The 21018-nt window shown below is 44.5% G+C and overlaps 1 protein-coding gene across 1 annotated transcript in view; it reads left to right on the top strand.

The window, feature by feature from the left end:
* Positions 1-21018, top strand: part of LOC129697508 (dynein axonemal heavy chain 8-like) — a 641267-nt gene that overhangs the window by 564099 nt on the left and 56150 nt on the right. The window contains 2 exon segments of the mRNA XM_055636144.1: positions 1179-1306; positions 16423-16594. Of these exon segments, the coding sequence (XP_055492119.1) occupies positions 1179-1306; positions 16423-16594 (300 nt within the window).

Here is a 21018-nt window from a genome sequence, read left to right as displayed (position 1 = left end):
GTCAGTATACTCATCGAGGCTCGTGGTTGCTTCCCTGAACACATTCCAATCTGTGCAGTCAAAGCAGGGTTGTAGGTTCTCAATGCCCTCGCTGGTCCACCTTTTCATTGTTCTGACCACAGGCTGAGCAGATTTTAGTTTCTGCCTGTAGGTCAGAATAACGTGAACTAAACTACGATCAGAGAGACCCAGAGCCGCCCGGGAAACTGATCGATATGCGTTCTTGATTGAAGTGTAACAGTGATCGGGTGTTCTCTCCCCTCTGGTAGGGCAGGTAACATGAAGTCTGTACTTTGGAAGCTCTTGACTGAGGTTAGCCTTGTTAAAGTCCCCCAATACAATGACTGTGGAGTCCGGGAAGTCACTCTCTACCCTCATTACCTGGTCAGCGAGTTGCGTTTGCACCTCACGTATGTTGGCGTGGGGGTATGTAAACTCCAACTCTTGCACATCAATTAGCATACAATCATTGCCTGGGCAACAAAATGGTCAATTCAAGCATTGATCCAATGATACACACTGGATATTATTTGGAACAATCATTACTTTGTCCAGTTGCAGCACAAAGATAATTACAGCTAGCAGTTAGTTTATACAAAAAAGGTATTTGCTCTCTATTTTCATCACTAAAGTTCTTGAGACATTTTCATTTATGTTCAATAAGTTACCAAGACTACTAAAATTACTTCCACCTCGGATACAATCACGGCACATCCCCTTTAAAAGATACAGACTTAGCTTTAAATATCAATAGTCAGCTTGTTACCCATTTAGTTTGTATTAAAGTTTACCTCAGCATAATTGGTACATTGATCACTGAAACCATGTTATTATGTTTGCTGTATTAATTTCATGTTCATCTTGCACAGGGCCAAGCAAAGATGTATTTATCATACACTGTGATCCCAATGTCCCTTTCCATTGATGATTTATTTCGTCTTTTATTTAACTTACTGATTGATGTATCGTGCATCAGGAATACACTCCAGCAAGTGCAAAAAGTTATCTGTCCATTAGTCTTAATAAATTACACCCTTATTTGTTTAGCACATAACTATACAAAATAATAACATTTTCAGTAACTCGGGGGATTCTGCTCTGACAAAAAATTATGTAAGGTCATTGTCTAGCTATACAGCGTATCTGTGACTGAAATGAAGCTGCTCCTTGCATTTTAGGATCTACTAGAAGATGCAGAAACATGTAGAAGAAAGATGGAAGCTGCTTCAGCTCTGATAGATGGATTGAGTGGAGAAAGGATCAGATGGACAGATCAGTGCAAGGAGTTTAAAGCACAAATTAACAGGCAAGTAATAACCACTCATTATCAGCAGCTGCAATTTTTAGACCCTGATTTAAACCTACCTCACCCAGAAGGAACATGTTAACATTCCAGTAGATGCTTACCTGTTCATTCACAAAGTATTCCCTGATTTCTGTTATTTTAACATCGTCTATCTGTTTATCTATCTAATAGGTATGTTACAAATCCTACCTGAATCGTCATTGGGAATCTGCCCTCAGCCATGTCCGCGATTTTGGCGCTGTTTGGAGGGGGCGGGTTTAAAACGCGATTTTTACTAGGCTGTACTAATCGCAGATGTTCAGCCTAGTAAATCATTAACGAAAAATCGCTGCAAGACCCGGTCGCAAAAGGTATTATTAGTTTTATAGGCCTCGATAATATAGTTATAATAATTTTAAAATTACTGTCTCATTCCGCAACCTCTCGCAGCCCCAGGGTTTTATAAAGCAAACAATTAAAGGTATGTACCTTATTTTTACATTAAATGGGGCATATATATAACCCTGTAATTAAAGTTATCTATAGCGAGTAGTTCATTTTGGGCTTTTTATATCCCGCAGTATTTTTCTCGGCACAACTCCAGCGCGATGTGAACATTCTAAACCAGCGCGTTCACAGGAACCCACTAGAAAGCCGATTTAAATGGGCATTTATTTACAGCAATTGAACACTAAATTCCTTCCATTTGGCCTATAAATTAATGTAAATTAGATATAAAAATCATGTTATATTGTGAATTATTTGTGAATAATCTTTGGACACTTAGGCTATTTAAAAATGTTAATCTTTCCTTAAGAAATGGGCTTTTGACTATCCAAGATCACAGCTTTTTTGTAATGTCCATTGAAAATCAATAGGGAACAAGATGCTAATTTCCGAGTATGAAAATGGCCATAACTTTTTTAATACTTGAGATATGAAAGTGAATTTGGTGTCAAATTAAACTTATTGTTATGCTTTATCTGATGGGATAAATTGCAGACTTGATTTTTAAAATCTCAAAATTTTGTAACATTGCTATATCTAATACCAAAACTCTAATCTTGTGTCTATCTATCTATCCATGTGATTACATGTGATCCTGAAATTATGCCAAAATGATACACGATAGTGTTAAAATGTTTGCACCACCTTACTCAACATTGTCCTGAGGTGGTCTGTGTAAAGTTTCGTTCAGATTGATGTTATATTTCACAAGTTATTGTCATTTAAAAGTTTTTAAATCCCCACTTTGAGAACAATAACTTGATAGATTCTGTGACCGTTGATGAGAAATTCTGGCAGTTTGTAGCTATGACATCACAATGCGATCTTACAGTCTTCCAATCACAATGGGATCTCATTTACATAAGCTGCATGTCTGACAATGACATCACAATGGGACCTCAGCTGCCAATCAACAGTGTTCAGCTCTTACATTGTGTGAGGTGACGTGAGAGAGGGGGAGGGGAAGAGAAGACATTTTATTTAAACATTGTGTTTAGTGGGGGAGTGCGAAAGGGGAGAGGTGAGGGAGGGAGACTGAGGGTAGGGAAAAGGTTAGGGAGGGAGAGGTGAAGGAGGGAGTGGAGGAGGGGATGAGGAGAGGGGAGAGAAGAGGGAGGGTTAAGACGAAGGGGAGGGAGTGTTTGAGCCGCGCCTGCGCAGTTGGGGGCTAGTGGTGACTGGTGGAATATTACGTTGAGGGAACGGGTTGTGTTGCATCACAATGGTAGCTCATTAAGCAGCAAATCTGTGATTGCTAATCTCATTTAAAAATCAAGATTTCTTGGGAGGAGGTTTTTCATTGTGGGGGGGTAGAATAAAGGAGAGGTTTCATCTACTCCAAAAAATTGTGGTTTTCCTTGTGGGGAGGTGGGATGGGAGGGAGCTCCCCATTTCATTGTGATGGGATGGGATGAGGGGAGGTCCCCTTGTCATCACCACCCCCACATGTGGTTTTTTTTATTGTGGGGGGGGGGGGGGGGGATCGAATAGGGGAGAGGTTTTATTTACAATTTTTAAAAATCCAGAATTTTCCTTGTGGGGGGGGGGGGGGGGGGGGGGGGTGATCCCCCCCCCCCCCACCCCGTCCCCCACCTGGGAGTGATTGATTGCCTCCATAAATTCCAGAATTTTCCATGTGGAGGGTGATGGGGATGATTGCCTTCGGGGAGCAGATTTCCCTGTTCAGGTTAAAAGCTTGTCCCCAGCTCCTTCACTTCGAGCTGCAGCTGTCGCAGGACACCAGCAGAACGCGTGGTACTGAATTCATTTACAAGATACAAGATACAAGATACAAGATACATTTAATTGTCATTTGGACCCCTTGAGGTCCAAACGAAATGCCGTTTCTGCAGCCATACATTACAAACACATAGACCCAAGACACAACATAATTTACATAAACATCCATCACATCGCTGTGATGGAAGGCCAAATAAACTTATCTCTCCACTGCACTCCCCCCCCCCCCCCCCCCCCCCCCCCCCCCCCCCCCCACAAAGTCAAAGCCCCCGGCTGGCGATGGCGATTGTCCCGCGGCCATTAAAGCCACGCCGGGTGATGCGAGGTCGCACACCGGGTCTTGGTGTTAGAGCCCCCGGCGTGCGCTCGCAGAGTCCCGCGGCCATTCCAAGCCGCGCGGGGCAGTGATGTAGGCCCCGCTCCAGGAGCTCTTCGACCCCGCAACTCGGGCGGGGGAAGTCGCCGTTGCAGGAACCCTGAAAAGCGGTCTCCCTCCAGGGACCCGCGGGCTCCCGGCGCCACCGTCCACAGACCTGCCGTTGGAGCCTCCGACTCTCTGGTCGGGCCGAAGCAGCAGCAGCAGCAGCTCTCCTCCACCGCTCCACCCGCTCCAGACTCGGCCAGCCCCGCGACGGCGACGGTGAGTCGAAGAGTCCCCGGTCTCTTCCTGTTGGAGGCCGCTCCTCGTTGCGGCCCCAACGACAACGGAAACCCGACGAGAAAAGGTCGGGTCTCCCGTGCAGGGAGAGATTTAAAAGGTTTCCCCGCCCCCCCCACACACACACACACCCCAACAAAAAATAACAAAAACTACATAAAAACACAGACAGAAAATAATAAAACGCGGACAGACTGCAGAGGCCGCTGCTGACCAGAGTCGCGCCGCCCACCGGAAGGATTTAGGTGCACGCATAACTGAACACAGCACTGAGCTTGCAGCCAGGTCTGGCGCGGAGACAGAGCGCCAATGCCGCCCCGCCCCCCCCAAAAAAAGAGAGAGAGACAGAGAGAGAGACAGAGAGAGACAGAGACAGAGACAGAGAGAGAGACAGAGAGAGAGAGACAGAGAGCGAGAATGGAGGATAGGGGTAGGAAGAGGGATGGTGAGGTAATGGAGGAGGGGAGGGGGAAGAAGGAGGAGGGGAGGGTGGGGTGAGGAAGCAGAGGAGGGTGTGGGGAGGGAGGATAATGGAGGAGGGGAATAAGGGACTGAAGAGGGAGAGTGAGAAGCGTTCACATTTATTTTATATTTTACATTATTGGCATTTTAAACTTTAAAAACGTCAGCCTCTCCTGCGCATTTGGGGGCTATGAGCGAGTGGTGAAATATTGCGTTGGGGGAATGGGGCCTAACGGGTCAGGGGGGTAGGGAGGGGAGAGGGGTTATGGAGGTTGCGAGGGAGTGACTGAGGGTGGGGAGTGACTGAGGGTAGGGGAGAGGTGAGGGAGGGAGTAAAGGAGGGGAGGAGGAGAGGGGAGAGAAGAGGGAGGGCGAAGGAGTGTTCGGGGATGAGGGGAAATGAGGAACGCCTGTGCAGTTGGGTGCTATGGGTGAGTGGTGGAATATTGCATTGGGGGAACGGGTTACGTTGGAGGAACGGGTAAGTAGTGGAGCTGGGTTGTGTTGGGGGAACGAGTGAGCGTTGGATTATTGCATTGGGGGAACGGGGCCCGACGGGTCCCACGGGCTAGTTTATTTATAGAAAGTCCTGCAGGACTACTTAACTATATTTAAATCTATATTTAAAGGTCCAAAAATGCAATAGGGATTCAATGTCATATTAACAAAAATCACAGTAATCCCTGGCAATGTAAGCGCTACAAAAATTCTAATGGCAATATTATGGCCGTAGAGATAATGCTCTCAAGACCTTGCCCTGATAGCCATAAAACCCCGTGGGGACTGTGAATGGCTTTAGCTTATGCAATCACTGAGCTTCAGTGATAACAAAACAAGTCTTCCAGTCGTTGCATCTTGATTCATTGACTTTTAATAAAGTAATACAAAGCAAAGACATAGTTCATCACACTCCGATCTCAATTGCTGTTCCATTATGTTATAAACTTGCTTTAAATCTATAATCCATAGCTCAGCACATGGTTCAGTGCACGATAAAACAATGCCTGTGCTAAAAAACTGTAATACATCTCAGTCCCACAAGGTTGTTTAAACTGCAACTAACCTGAAAAGCCCCTAGCTACACCGAAAGCCACATCCCTTCACATAAGCATGCTGATAACAATTAAAGGCAACTAGACAGAATTCATAAAATACTGATCACGGCTAAATGGCTCCAACAGGCAATAAAATACAGAATCAAAAGCGACCCATAACTTATCAGCGTTCATTAAAGAATAATAAAGAATCAGCAGGGATCAGAATATATTTTTTTAGGAATTTAATTATTTTGATATGTTAAGGTAACAACAAACTAAGAGCTATGCCACTGGACCTGTAAACCAGAGGCTTGGAATAATATACCAGATCAGGTTGTCCAGCCCCTGGAGAATTTAAAATATTTAGGTATGTTACAAAACCTACCTGAATCGTGGCTGAGCATCTGCCCTACCCCGTGTGCGCGATTTTGGCGCTGTTTAGAGGGGGCGGGTTTAAAACGCGATTTTTACTAGGTTGTTCCAATCGAAAATGTTCAGCCTAGTAAATCATTAACGGAAAATCGCTGAAAGACCCCGTCGCAAAAGATATTATTAGTTTTTATGGCCTTGTATAATATTTATAGTAGTTTAAAAATCACTCTCTCACTCTGCAACCTCTCGCAGCCCCAGGGTTTTATAAAGCAAACAATTAAAGGTATGTACCTTATTTTTACATTAAATGGGGCTTGTATATAACCCTGTATATAAAATTTTCTATAGCGAGTAGTTCATTTTGGGCTCTTTATATCCCGCAGTATTTTTCTGGGCGCTTGAGGGCACAAATCCAGCGCAATGTGAACGTTCTAAACCAGCGCGTTCCACAGGAACCCACTAGAAAGCTGATTTAAATTGACTTTAATTTACAGCAATTGAACACTAAATTCCTTCCATTTGGCCTATAAATTGATGTACATGAGATTTAAAAATCATGTTTTATTGTGAATTATTTGTGAATATTATTTGGACACTTGGGCTATTTAAAAATGTTAATCATTTATTAAGAAATGGATGGATGCTTAGATCTAGCCATTGAAGTTTGAAATTAGCTACAATTGGGTAACTAACTAATTATATGCTTTAATTTCAGATCATCCAAGTAAGATTATTTTATATTTGTTTCAGAATGCTTCAATCTATGATAACTGAAAATTTCATTCAGTTCTCTTAATTTTTAAGAAGGTTATGGGCTTTTGACTGTCCAGATCACAGCTTTTTTGTTATGTCCATAGAAAATCAATAGGGAACAAGATGCTAATTTCCGAGTATGAAAATGGCCATAACTTTTTTATTACTTGAGATATGAAAGTGAATTAGGTGTCAAATTAAACTTATTGTTATGCTTTATCTGATGGGATAAATTGCAGACTTGATTTTTTAAATCTCAAAATTTTGTAACATTGCTAAAATATTAATGAAATGTACCTCTGATAAATGTCTGGTCTCAGTACAATGACGATAAAAATCTCAGACTGTTTTAAACCACTGGTGAATATATAGTTGGCCATCAGAGAGCTGTACAACAATGACTGAGATATGCTGCTTATTACTGCTTAGATAAGTGGAAAAAACAATTTTCTTCAGGAATAAAAATATTATCCACTCTTCCCTGTGCATTTCTCCTGATATGTGCCAATATGTTGTGCCCTCTTGAAATGGCTTAGCAAGCTATTCACCAGTATTAAAAGCATCATCAAAATACAATGTTAAAAAAAAAAACTGCCATTGGCTAAGGCTCAGGAAAAGGATCAATTGCCCAGATGATCTGCAACGCTCGTGTTATGAGTGTCTAAGTTTGGACAGCAGCTCTATCAGAGCAGCAGCTTGTCAAGCAAGTCCAACAAAGTCATACTCATAGGTTAAACCTTTCAGCCAATGCCCTGGACTCCTCCATCACATTCCTTGGGTACATTCCCAAGAGAGGTGACAGTACAATGCAGTTATGACGGATTAGCCATGCATGTCATCAATTTGGCTTCAGATTTCAACCAAATTTCTCAACACTGTGGGCGCAGCGATAGAGTTGCTGCCTTACAGTGCTTGCAGCACCGGAGACCTGGGTTCGATCCCGACTACAGGTGCAATCTGTATGGAGTTTTACCTTCTTCCCCTGACCAGGTGCGTTTTCTCCGAGATCTTCGGTTTTCTCCCACATCCAAAGACGTACAGGTTTGTAGGTTAATTGGCTTGGTATGTGTAGATTGTCCCTAGTGTGTGTAGCATAGTGTTTTTGGGCGGGATCGCTGTTCGGTGCAGACTCAATGGGCCGAAGGGCCCGTTTCCGCGCTGTATCTCTGCACTAAACTAAATCAGGCCAAACGTAGTTTAGTAAACCTCACGCTGATTATTACCCACCATCCTCCCAGAGTTGATCAATCATTAATCCCCAATTTGAATACCACTTGGAAGAAAATGATGGATCGCAAGAACACAAAATACACTCTTGACTTTAATAATTTATTATTCATCACCAAACATGGTATTGTACGATACTTTCATGTGGCTGGTTGACCGATTCATAGTCAAATAGCATGGAAACAGGCCAATCAGCTGAACTCGTCCATATTGATCTAGATGCCCCAACAAGTTAGTGAATGTACCCATTTCTGACTTTGGGATGATTTGACCTTCCAGAAACCAGTCCAGATAATAGCATTGCAAGTAGTACAGCTGTCTCAAAGCACCAGCAACAGGGCTCAGTTTTGATAACTGCTCTTGGTATGGATTTCGCGTATTTTCTCTTTGACTATGTGGAGTTTCCTCTGGGTGCTCCAAATTTCTCCCTCGTCATAATGATGTACTGGTTGTTGGGTTAATTGGCTTTTGTAAATTACCCCCAGTGTAGATGGATGGTAGAGTTGATGAGCATGTGAGAAGGAAAATGTTATATTGTAGCGAGACCAAGTGGGTAGACCAAATGGTTTTATTAACAAAACGTTACTTGAACTACATGAGCACTTAGTCGAGAGAAAACATTTTTTAAAGCTCTTGCCTTTGCGAAGAGCACTAGCTACTGAATAAAATTTCTAACTTTAAAAACCCCGCGAAAAACCCTGTCATGTGACAGTCCCGACTTCTGACGAGGGTTCTGCATGCACAGCTTAACCACTAGGTGCCACTACAATATTTGCCTTAATCGGTGGGGAAATTGAGAATGTAAAGGTTGGCAAATTGTGATTCAGCAGTATAAAACTTTAGTTAGACCACAGTAGTAAGTGCCTAGCATGTACTGCCAGGGCGGATAGTGGAAGTAGATATGATAACAATGTTCAAGAACCATTTAGATAGGCTAATAAAAAGGCAGAACAGAAGATATGGATCACATGCAGGCAGAAGGGATTAATTTAATTAGCCATCATGTTCAGCATGGACATCGTGGGCTTAAGTGTTCTGACCTTGTGGTTGAACGAAGGATCTGCTGGTCTATAAGGTTCTGGTTCTATCACAAAAGTCCTGATGAGTCTGTTCAGTATTTTGCAGTTCTGCTCTCACTCACCCTTCCCCCAGATGGAACAAGATTAGAACTCCCCTGGTCCATACCTTTCATCCTACCAGTCTCCGCATCCAACACATCAGTCTCTGACATTTACGTCACTTGCAACGTGATCCCACCACTCATCATATCTTCCTGTCGCCATCGCTTTCCACTTTCCATAGTGACCACTACCTCTTTGATTCACTCATCCTTTCCCACCCAAATCATCTCCATTCCAGAACCTTTCCCTTGTAACCACAGAAAATGTAACACCTGCCCTACACCTCCTCCCTCACCGTCAGCCAGGGACCCTAGCAGCCTTCCAGGTGAGACAGAGGTTCAAATGCATCTTGTCTATAGCATTTGGTGCAGTAAAGGGCATCCTTTACATTGGCACAACCAAGCGTAGACTAGACTACCGTTTCACCGAACATTAGCGCTCGGTCTGCCACTGCCTGCTGGATATCTGTAAATATGCTCTTCTAAAGCTTACTTCCCTAGTCTAGTTCAGTAAAAAACACTGACTCAAGCACTGGACCAACTAAACTTTATTTTTAGAATGAATAGCAAATTCTCCTATACGATACCTAAACCACCGTGGGTTCGATCCTTGTCTCTGCCTGGCCAGGCCGTTCACCCTCATCATTAATGATAACCCAAAATACAATAACGACTGCTTCACTCTAACAAATATCCTAACAAAAGGATGCTTATGTATTTTCCCAGAACTTCATCAAGCTGCCCGAGTTTTCGTGGGCGTGGCTTCATGATTCCCGCCTGATGAGTCGTCACCTCCCGAGTTTTCGTGGGCGGGAATCCCATCCATCAATCTTGAAAGTTCATCTGTGTTTGATCCATAATAGAGTATAGAGTTCCTAAGAGAACCTGGGATGAAGTAAATTAGCAATCCCTACTTTCACTCATACTTTTACAGTGATGGAGATGTACCTATGCATTTCTTCCATCCACTTTTACTGCTGTTGGAGTCATTAGAAGAACCTGGTAAGGTTCCTCCCAACGAACTTCCAATCCTTTCCTCAACCAATTCTTTATAAGGACATAGTCTCCAGGTTTCACTTTAATGGGAGTTTCTAACAAAGGCATCTCGCTATAGGCTGCTTTTACTCTCCAATGTGAGAACCTTAAGGCTCTAGTTAAAGCTAGAATGTAATCTGTCATCTCCGCAGTCATATTGTGAAATTTGATTATTTTCATTGCATTCTGGTTCCAAGGTGTTTTCAAGGGTCTACCATATACAATTTCAGCTGGGCTTAATCTAGATTTCCCTACAGGCGACTGAAATAGAGCTATTGTGAGTAATTTAATCCATCCAAGTCCAATCTCCTCCTTCAATTTGGCAAATTTAGTTTTAAAGGTCTGATTTGCCCTTTCTACAAGTCAGAGTGCGATAACACACAAACTGGATGAACATCACCCCATATTCCGCTTGGATAGTTTACAACCCAATTGTATGAACATTGCATTATCCAATTTTAGGTAAGAGCCCCTCCCCCCCCCCCCCCCCCCCCCCCCCCTCACTTTGCTATGATCCATACCCATCCTGGTGCATGCCTACTATCCATGATCTCACCCTTCCCTTCCTTGTACCCTTTCACCTCTGTACCTCCCTCAGGCTTTATATGCCATCACTTTTTTCATTCCTCTTCTCACCTTATATGACACCATCTTGTCTCTGATCTCTAATCTCTTATCTACCTGTCATCATTTTGTCTCCTTTTCATCTCTGGTCTTCTTTCACCCATCTGCCAATCAATATCTCCATCATCAGTATCCACATGTCACTTGCCAGGTTTGGTCCCACCCCTCCACTTCTTTTCAAGCTTTCTATCCCCGACTGCAATGAGTCTTAGGCAGGTCCCAACTGAAATGTCACCTATCCATTCCTCAAGAGATACTGCCTGACCCAATGAGTTAGTCCTGCACTTTATATTACACAAGATTTCATTATGGGCAGTTCCTTTGTCTTCTGGATTCCTTGTCCAGTAACTTAACCAATGCATTACCAAATGCATTCCTCACTTTCTTAATTGGGTATGACACAGATTCTTCCCTTACCCCATTTACATGAATTTCACTTGAGTTCCTCAATGTCAAAAGGTGTGTTGAGGCCACTTTCAATTCACCTTTGTAATTCAGCTCCAATACACATATTTGCATTGAAGTTCTGTTAAAGTCTGGAGTGAGTGATCTTCAGTCAGAATTATTTTTAATTGGTATATACAACTAGTTAATACTATCTACAACACTGCCCATAACTTTACTGGTAAACTGATGGAGAAGTCATTTTTTGTGAATGGAACAAATCCCGATAATGTTTATGTTGCCAGGTAAATAAAGTAAGTACAAGACTAAGTGGGACCAGTTGGGTCCCAGCATCACATGGGAGGACTGGGGGGGGGGGGGGGGGGGGGGGGGCTAGTATGGGGGTTTTGTGGGCTGAAGGAACTGGTTTCCAGGTGGGCCGAATGGATTCTTGGGCTGGCGGCTCAGTCACTCAAGCCTGTTGTGCTGGCAGTTTACTCACTCACGGCTGGTGGGCTGCAGTTGATTCACGGCTATTCCTTGAAATTCCATTACAAGCAGGGTGCAAGGCCACCAAATTCATGTGCAGTTTCTTACCACTTCAAACAGGGTGCAAGGCCACCAAATTCAAGTGAAGTTTCATACCATTTCAAGCACAGTGCAAGGCCCCTCCCACTCCCACCAGAAGGGGTGTGGCCTTAATGGGGTAATTGACAGAAGAGAGAATCTCAACACTAATAACTCTTATTTTTCATCGATGGGAAAAATCCTCGGCACCTGATGAGCGGAGGGGGACTCTGAGTAAGATGGCCAAAAATCACAGCCGTACGTGGTAGTGATTTTTCTAAAATCAATATAAAGCGCAAACAGGAAGTGGTCAAGATTAGACTTTTAATTATATAGAAGTCAAGGCAACTTTAATTCGGCAAGGCAACTTTAATTCGGCAAGGCAACTTTAATTCGGCAAGGCAACTTTAATTCGGCAAGGCAACTTTAATTCGGCAAGGCAACTTTAATTAGGCAAGGCAACTTTAATTAGGCAACACAGCTTTAGCATTTCCAAACCAAAGGCAACACAGCTTTAGCATTTCCAAACTATATTTTCAAACCACATTAAGGGCACTGACAGGTCAGTAAAACTACTCGCTGTTTGGTAGACATGTGTTCAGTGTTATTCACAGCTCAGACTGAAAGACATGACCCTCTCGCTCTCCCCCATCTTGCAGAGACTGACTGAGGCACTCAACACTTTTAGGTTTTATAGTCCCTCCGGAAGGGGCATGGCCTTCAGGAGATTGAATCTCAACATTTTATAAACACTAATAACTCTTTTATTTTTCATCAATGGAAAAAATCCTCTTGTCCTGCGCAGCGGAGGGGGACTCTGAGTAAGATAGCCAAAAATCACAGCCGTAAGTGACACAGCGGTCACCAACGCAATATTCCACCTCTCCACCAATTCCAATATTGCTCGCCAGTGGGGTGGCTTTCTGTTGCGCTAGTATGGGTGTTGCGGGCCGAAGGTACAGGTTTCCAGAGGGCTAGTATAGACATTGTAGGTCGAATGGATTCTTGGGATGGCAGCCAACTGTTGCAACGATTTTAAAACCCAAGCCAAGGCAAACAATTTGGCTGCAGCCACCCGACAAACAAAATTCATTTTGTGAACACAAACTTTAAATAAAAAGGCAAACAATTTGGCAGCAGCCACATCGAGGGGACTGACCGTGGAGTCGACATGCGTTCAGTGTCATTCACAGCTCAGAGAGCCGTGACCCTCTCGCTTCCTGGATCTGGCAGAGACTGAGTGGGGCATGACACTTCCGGGTTTTATAGTCCCTCACCCCACCCCCCTGCCGCCAGCGGGGGCAGCAGAGAGAATGGGGATTTTTTTTTAAACATTAATATATCTCTGATTTTTCATCGATGGGAAAATCCTCTGGTCCCGGAAGACAGAGGGGGGCTCTGAGCGAGGTGGCCAAAAATGACGGCCGTAGGTGGCGGCGTTCTCTCGGAAATCGCAGCACAGTGGGCCAAAAGCGGTCAAGATCAGACTTTTAGTAATATAGATAGATAGATAACTATCTTGATATGTGTGGCAGTATCTGGAGCTAAAGTCCACAGCAGAATGACTGGAATATTCTCCGAGCCCAAGGCTATCAACCATTTCATAAAATTAATCTAATTGACTGAAAATTGGAATCCGACACTGGGAATCTCAGGAGGAAGCCAAGATGAAATCCCTCTCTACTTCTGGTTCTAAATGGTTTCAAATGCTTCATTCTTTTTCTTTGCATTTATTTCAGGTTTGTCTTCATTGAGGATGTGGGTATCCATGGGGCATTTTATTCTCATTATTTATTGTCTTGTTTCCCCCATCAATCACAACTGGATGTGGCAGGATTGCAGAGCCTTAATTTCATTAAAATTACCCAAATAATTGGACCAAAATCTTCACCTTGAAGAAAGATCACAACCCAAAACATTGTTTATCCATTCCCTCCACAGATGCTGCCTAACCCGCTGAGTTCCTCCAGCATTTTTTTTGCTCACGTTTCCAGCATCTTATGTCTCCTTAATATTATTAATTGATTGTTGTTTTACTCTGTCTTTCACATAATGTTCCCAACTAAGTTGTATTGTAAGATATTATTCCTACCATTGCCATATCTTCTTCAGTTAACGAATTCAATTATAACAATAACACCAAAACTAATTTTTAACTTGTCAAAAAGTACTATGGATAATCTGCATTATGTTTGGCAGATATTTCTTTGTTAGAAACCCCAGAGGCTTACAAGGCAGCCCCACGCCCTCACCTGGGCCACTCGGACCACATTTCAGTGTTTTTAACACCAGCCTACAGACCTCTGCAAAAACAAGTCAGAGCGGAGAGAAAACACACCAGGGTCTGGCCAGAGGGAGCAGCCTCGGCACTGCAGGATTGCTTCCTGCACACTGACTGGGATGTGTTCAGGACAGCAGCATCCTATGATGACCTCATCAACATCGAGGAGTACGCAGAGACTGTAACCAGCTACATTGCCAAGTGCACTGAGGATGTCACCATCATGAAAACTTTCACTGCACGTGGTAACGAAAAGCCATGGATGACAGCAGAGGTGCGCTCGCTGCTGAGGGCTCGTGATGCAGCCTACAGAGCCGGTAACACAGCCGCTCTCCGATCCACCAGGACTGCACTGGGAAAAGGAATCAGGGCAGCGAAACGTGCCTTCGCGGGGAAAATCCAGGGACACCTCTGCGACACAGGAGACACCAGGAGGATGTGGAAGGGAATCGAAACATTGACGGGGTACAAGGCAAGGCAGCAGGTAACCGACACGGACACTTCTCTCCCAGATAAATTAAACAACTTCTTTGCTCGTTTTGATGCAGCAAACACCACACCCAAGAGGAGAGCCAGCCCCTGCCTACAAACCGACCAGCCAGTCCTGACCATAGACACAATGGACACACGGAGAATCCTGTCTAAGGTCAACCCGTGGAAAGCAGTCGGACCCGACAACATCCCAGGACGTGTGCTAAAGGAATGTGCTGAGGAGTTAGCAGATGTGCTAACAGACATCTTCAACATCTCCCTTAGTCAGGCCATTGTCCCCACATGCCTCAAAACTTCCACGATAATCCCCATAGCGAAGAAACCAGTGGTTGCCTGCCTAAATGACTACCGCCCTGTCGCCTTGACCCCAATAATAATGAAGTGTTTTGAACGCCTGGTGAAACCCCACATTACTGCCAGCCTCCCCTCATCGTTAGATCCCCTACAGTTTGCCTATCGCCCCAACCGCTCTACAGAGGATGCCATCTCCACCACGCTGCACACAGTAATCGCGCATCTGGAACACAAGAACACATACGCCAGAATCCTGTACATTGACTTTAGCTCAGCGTTTAATACCATCATCCCACAGAGACTTGTGGAGAAACTAACCCTGCTGGGCCTCAACACCACCCTGTGTCACTGGATCTTGGACTTTCTCACAGAGAGACCGCAGTCAGTCCGTGTTGGCAAGAACACTTCAGGCTCGATCACGCTGAGCACCGGCTCCCCTCAAGGCTGTGTGCTCAGCCCGCTGTTGTTCACACTGCTCACACATGACTGTGCTGCCAGATTCAGGGACAATAAAATCATAAAGTTCGCGGACGACACTACAGTGGTGGGACTCATCAGTGGAGATGACGAAACAAGGTACAGGGAGGAAGTAGAACAACTGGTGGACTGGTGCGGCAAAAATAACCTGGAATTGAATGTCGAAAAAACTAAGGAGATGGTTGTCGACTTCAGGAGGGCGCAGCCAGAGCATACACCGCTCAACATTAGTGGCACTGCAGTGGAGAGAGTGGAGAGCATAAAGTTCCTCGGTGTGCAGATAACGGACAACCTCACCTGGTCCAGGAACACCACTGGGACCGTCAAACGGGCCCATCAGCGACTGCACTTCCTGAGGAAACTAAAACAGGCCTCACTCCCCACCAACATCCTCAGGACTTTCTACAGGGGCACGGTGGAGTCTATACTCACGTACTGCATCAATACGTGGTACTGCACCTGCAACTGCTCGGACAGGAAGGCTCTGCAGAGGGTAGTGAGGGGAGCAGAGAGGATTATTGGCGTCTCCCTACCCTCGGTACAAGAACTGTTCCAGAGCCGCTGTCTGAAGAAAGCACAGAGAATTGCCAAGGACAAACTGCACCCCCTCCACACACACCTGGATCTCTTGCCATCAGGCAAGAGATATCGAAGCATCAAAGCCCGGACTACGAGGCTGCTAAACAGCTTCCTACCACAGGCTGTGAGGCTGCTAAACAGTCACTCTGCACTCACAGTCACTTGACTTGACTTGACTCTGCGGCTGGCACGGACACTTTAATAACTGGCACTGGCCACTCAAATCAGCGGCCCCGGACATTTTTTTATGATTGGTTTACTGTTTTTAACATTGTGTTTTTTACCTGATTTTAACTATTTATTCTGTTCCATCAGGGACTGGATTGTTTTTTTTAGTGTTATTATGTGAGAAGTGTTTTAAATTTCATGTGCGAGGCTCCGCTATTCACTGGGAAACGTCTTTTCATTTTGCACTGTACTTGTTGCTTGCAAGATGACAATAAAGGTTGATTGATTGATTGTTATCTCTTGATGTTATCCTCTGTATTTGATTCTTCACCGACTGTTTCTTTTCATTACTTTATCTAGGCTAGTGGGTGATGTACTGTTGGCTACTGGATTTCTTTCATATAGTGGCCCCTTCAATCAAACTTTCAGAGATATACTCATTAAAGTAATCTGGGAAGTAGAGCTTCAGAAAAGGAAGATCCCATATACAGATGGAATAAACATCATAATGTTTCTGGTGGATCAGCCCACGGTGAGAATGTTCAGACTTTGTATTTGCTAACTTTAGTTATATATATATTCCTAAAACGCTCATCTTTTGTTTGTATGCGTGTGCGTGATATTCCAAAACCACGCCAAAACGGTACACGATAGCGCTACAATTTGTGGCCCACCTTACTCACCAGTGTCCTGGGATGTGAAAGAACCAAGTTTTGTTCAAATTGATGGAATATTTTGCGTTATTGACATTTTAAACTTTTTAAAAATTCACCTTTCAAACCACTTTTCCACTTGGACTGCCCATCAGCCGCCTTCGGCGTCACAATGAAGTCACAGTGGGATCCTGAATCTCACTGACATAAAGAATCGTGATTTTAAAAAAATAAAACATTTTAATCAAATTCTTACATTTTCATTCACAATGACATCACAATCGGATTCCGAATCTCATTTACATTAAAAAATCGCAATTTTAATAAAAACTCCATTTGAATCAAAATTTCCCATTTTCATTAACAGCTAACATTGTGTTTAGGTTATTTTAAAGAAAAAATGTGATTTTCATTGAGAATTTCGTTTTTTTTTAAATAGTGGGATAGAGGGAGGTGAGGAGTGGGGGAACAGGGGGTTAGAGGGAGAGGAGGGTGTATGGAGGGGAGAGGGGGGGTAAAATGGGGGAGGTGAGGAAGGGGGAGTGGGGGATAGAAGGAGAGGAGGACAGTGGGGGAAGTGACGAGGGAGAGTGAAGGAGTGGGATAGGGGAGGTGAGTCGGGGAGCAGGTTGATAGTGGGAGAGGAGGTGGGTGGGGGGGAGAGGGGTTATGGAGGGAGGGAGTGACTGAGGGTCGGGGAGAGGGAGGGAATGGGGGAGGGGAGGAGGAGAGGGGAAAGAAGAGGGAGGGTGAAGAGGAGGGGTAGGGAGTTCTGGATGATGAGGGGGCTAGGGGTAGGAAGAGGGATGGCGAGGCGCAGTTGAGGGAGGGTGGCCGTGACTCGCATCACAACGGGGATGTCTGGCTTCACAATGGGAACCACTCAGCCGCACCAGTGTAATTGGGGGCTATGGGTCAGTGGTGGAATATTGCCTTGGAGACGGGGCTCAACGGGTCCGCACATGTGTATATATATATATATTACACAAGACCAGGTGCGGACATGTGGTCTAGTAGATATATATACTAGACTAAGTGGGACACGTTAGGTCCCTGTCACACGGGAGGCCTGGTCCCCCAATGCAACCCATTCCCCCAATGCAATATTCCACCACTAACCCATAGCCCCCAACTGTGCAGGCGCGGCTCATTTCCCCTCATCCCCGGCACTCTCTCCCCTTCCTCATCACGCTCCCTCTTCTTTCCCTCTCCTCCTCCCCTCCCCAATCCGTCCCTCACCTCTCCCTCTCCTTTACCCTACCCTCAGTCACTCCCTCCCTCCTTCCATAACTCCTCTCCCCTCCCTACCCCCCTCCTATTCATCGATCCCCCACTCACCTCCCCCTATCGCCCTCACTATCCCTCCTGACCTCCCCCACTGCAGACCTCTCCCTCTATTCCGCACTCCCTACCTCCCCCACTACCCCCTCCTTTCCCTCTATTCCCCCTTCTCCCCCACGCTCTCTCCTCCCCTTCTCCCTCTTCTTTCTCCTATCCTCCAACCTTCCCCCAATCCCTCCCACAATCCCCCACCCTCCCTCCTCATCTCCCCAGGATCTTTCTCCTCTCGTCCTCCTCTCCCCCAATCCCTCCCTCACCTCTCCCTCCCTCCTTCCATAAAAAGCAGCATCTGCAGTTCCATCCTCCACAGGTCATTCATTGTTAGCTGTGGTTTAGATCCCGTTGAGTTGACGATTGGACCAGTTTGCATCATGTGTGTGTCTTACTGGACGTCTGGATATCTGGACTTTCAGAAGGCTTTCGACAAGGTCCCACATAAGAGATTAGTATACAAACTTAAAGCACACGGTATTGGGGGTTCAGTATTGATGTGGATAGAGAACTGGCTGGCAGGCAGGAAGCAAAGAGTAGGAGTAAACGGGTTCTTTTCACAATGGCAGGCAGTGACTAGTGGGGTATCGCAAGGCTCAGTGCTGGGACCCCAGCTATTTACGATATATATTAATGATTTGAACGAGGGAATTGAATGCAACATCTCCAAGTTTGCGGATGACACGAAGCTGGGGGGCAGTTTTAGCTGTGAGGAGGATGCTAGGAGGCTGCAAGATGACTTGGATAGGCTGGGTGAGTGTGCAAATGCATGGCAGATGCAGTATAATGTGGATAAATGTGAGGTTATCCACTTTGGTGGCAAAAACAGGAAAGTAGATTATTATCTGTATGGTGGCCGATTAGGAAAGGGGGAGATGCAACGAGACCTGGGTGTCATGGTACACCAGTCATTAAAAGTAGGAATGCAGGTGCAGCAGGCAGTGAAGAAGGCAAATTGTATGTTATCATTCATAGCAAAAGGATTAGAGTATAGGAGCAGGAAGGTTCTACTGCAGTTGTACAGGGTCTTGGTGAGACCACACCTGGAGTATTGCGTACAGTTTTGGTCTCCTAATCTGAGGAAAGACATTCTTGCCATAGAGGGAGTACAGTGAAGGTTCACCAGACTGATTCCTGGGATGTCAGGACTTTCATATGAAGAAAGACTGGATAGACTCGGTTTGTACTCGCTAGAATTTAGAAGATTGAGGGGGGATCTTATAGAAACTTACAAAAAGATTGAGGGGGGATCTTATAGAAACTTACAGGAAGATTGTTCCCGATGTTGGGGAAGTCCAGAACAAGGGGTCACTGTTTAAGGATAAGGGGGAAATCTTTTAGGACCGAGATGAGAAAAACATTTTTCACACAGAGTGGTGAATCTCTGGAATTCTCTGCCACAGAAGGTAATTGAGGCCAGTTCATTGGCTATATTTAAGAGGGAGTTAGATGTGGCCCTTGTCGCTAAAGGGATCAGGGGGGTATGGAGAGAAGGCAGGTACAGGATACTGAGTTGGATGATCAGCCATGATTATGTTGAATGGCAGTGCAGGCTCAAAGGGCCGAATGGCCTACTCCTGCACTTATTTTCTGTTTCTATGTTTACTCAAGCCTCCGCACAACTGTCTCTCCCTCCCCCTCTGCCCACTCCGGCTCAGCCGCCAATTAGACTGTCCCCGTTCTGCCCAACCGCCCGCTGTTGCCGTTCGGCCAATCTCCGCTCTGGCCACCCGAAATTCAAGGTATTTTGATTTTTTTAACTTTAATCAGTAATATGTCGAGAAATAAAGCATAAAATGTTCAGTGAAATGTTCAGTGAAAGTGATCTCTGCCTAAGAAAAATGTGAATCAAAATATGTAAAAATCTTGTAAAGGTTGGTATTTTTCAAACTTTAATCACGAATAACGTGTCAAATATAGGATGAAATCTTCTTTGAGGCTGAACTCTGCTAGCTGAGCCATTGTGACGTCATCAGTTGAAGCTGGTGATTTTAATTTTAAAGTCTTTTGACTTTTTTACACTTTTAATCAGTAATGTCGAGAATAAGTCGAGCAATAAAGCATAACATTTTCAGATAAGGTGAGCGGGGATGGGCAGAAGGCACTGAGGTGGCGGCCGGTTTCACTGTCCGGCCCGGCGGCCACTCACAGCCCTCCCATCTCCCCCCCCCCCCCCCCCCCCCCCCTTCCGGGAAATACGGTATTTAAAAAACATAAAGCACCAAGAAATGTACTTACCACATTATTGGTACACGAACTCCATTCTTCACTCTTTGCTTCCTAAGATACTCTTCAGATAATGGCAATCCATATTTGAAAAACCCGCCAAGAAACTAGCGCTGCGCATGCGCAGTAGGCTGCTGTACCTGCGCAGTACAGGAAAGGCAGAATTTCAGCTGCCTTCAGCCCTGTTTGTCATTGACGGCTTGAAGCAGCACTGACGGCACGTGGGCTGCACGGACCTTCACGTGTTGCAAGTGCTGCGGATGAAAGGCATAAGAGATCGATCTCTTAGATAGGCATAATTCTCCCATGCCTTTACTATTTATATTTAGTAATTACCATTTTATAATTTTAGTCAGTGTAGGCAGTGCCTACCTTTCCTACCCTGACGGCATGTGCCTGGTGTATATATATATATATATATATATATATATATATATATATATATATATATATATGTATGTATATATATATGTGTGTATGTATAGATGTCACTATTTCACTGTCACCTAAGCGTTGTTTGTTTTTATCAGAAATGTTTATCTTCAGATGCAAGTATAAATTTTATTGTATAAAAGTACAATATTTGATTCTTTAAACTTTCATGATCTCTTACAAATATTAAATTCCTAAAAGTGTCATAATACCTTGCAGATTCAATTTTCTAAATATTTAAATAAGATACTAAAGACTGTGGTTTTGGAATCTTTTGCCTACATTTGTGCAGTTGAACAATTTATGATGACCA

Source organism: Leucoraja erinacea, chromosome 5 (genome assembly GCF_028641065.1).
Source record: "Leucoraja erinacea ecotype New England chromosome 5, Leri_hhj_1, whole genome shotgun sequence".
NCBI classification, from domain to species: Eukaryota; Metazoa; Chordata; class Chondrichthyes; order Rajiformes; family Rajidae; genus Leucoraja; species Leucoraja erinaceus.
Note: the sequence above shows the minus strand (reverse complement) of the source record. Positions and strands in the feature narration are given on the sequence as shown.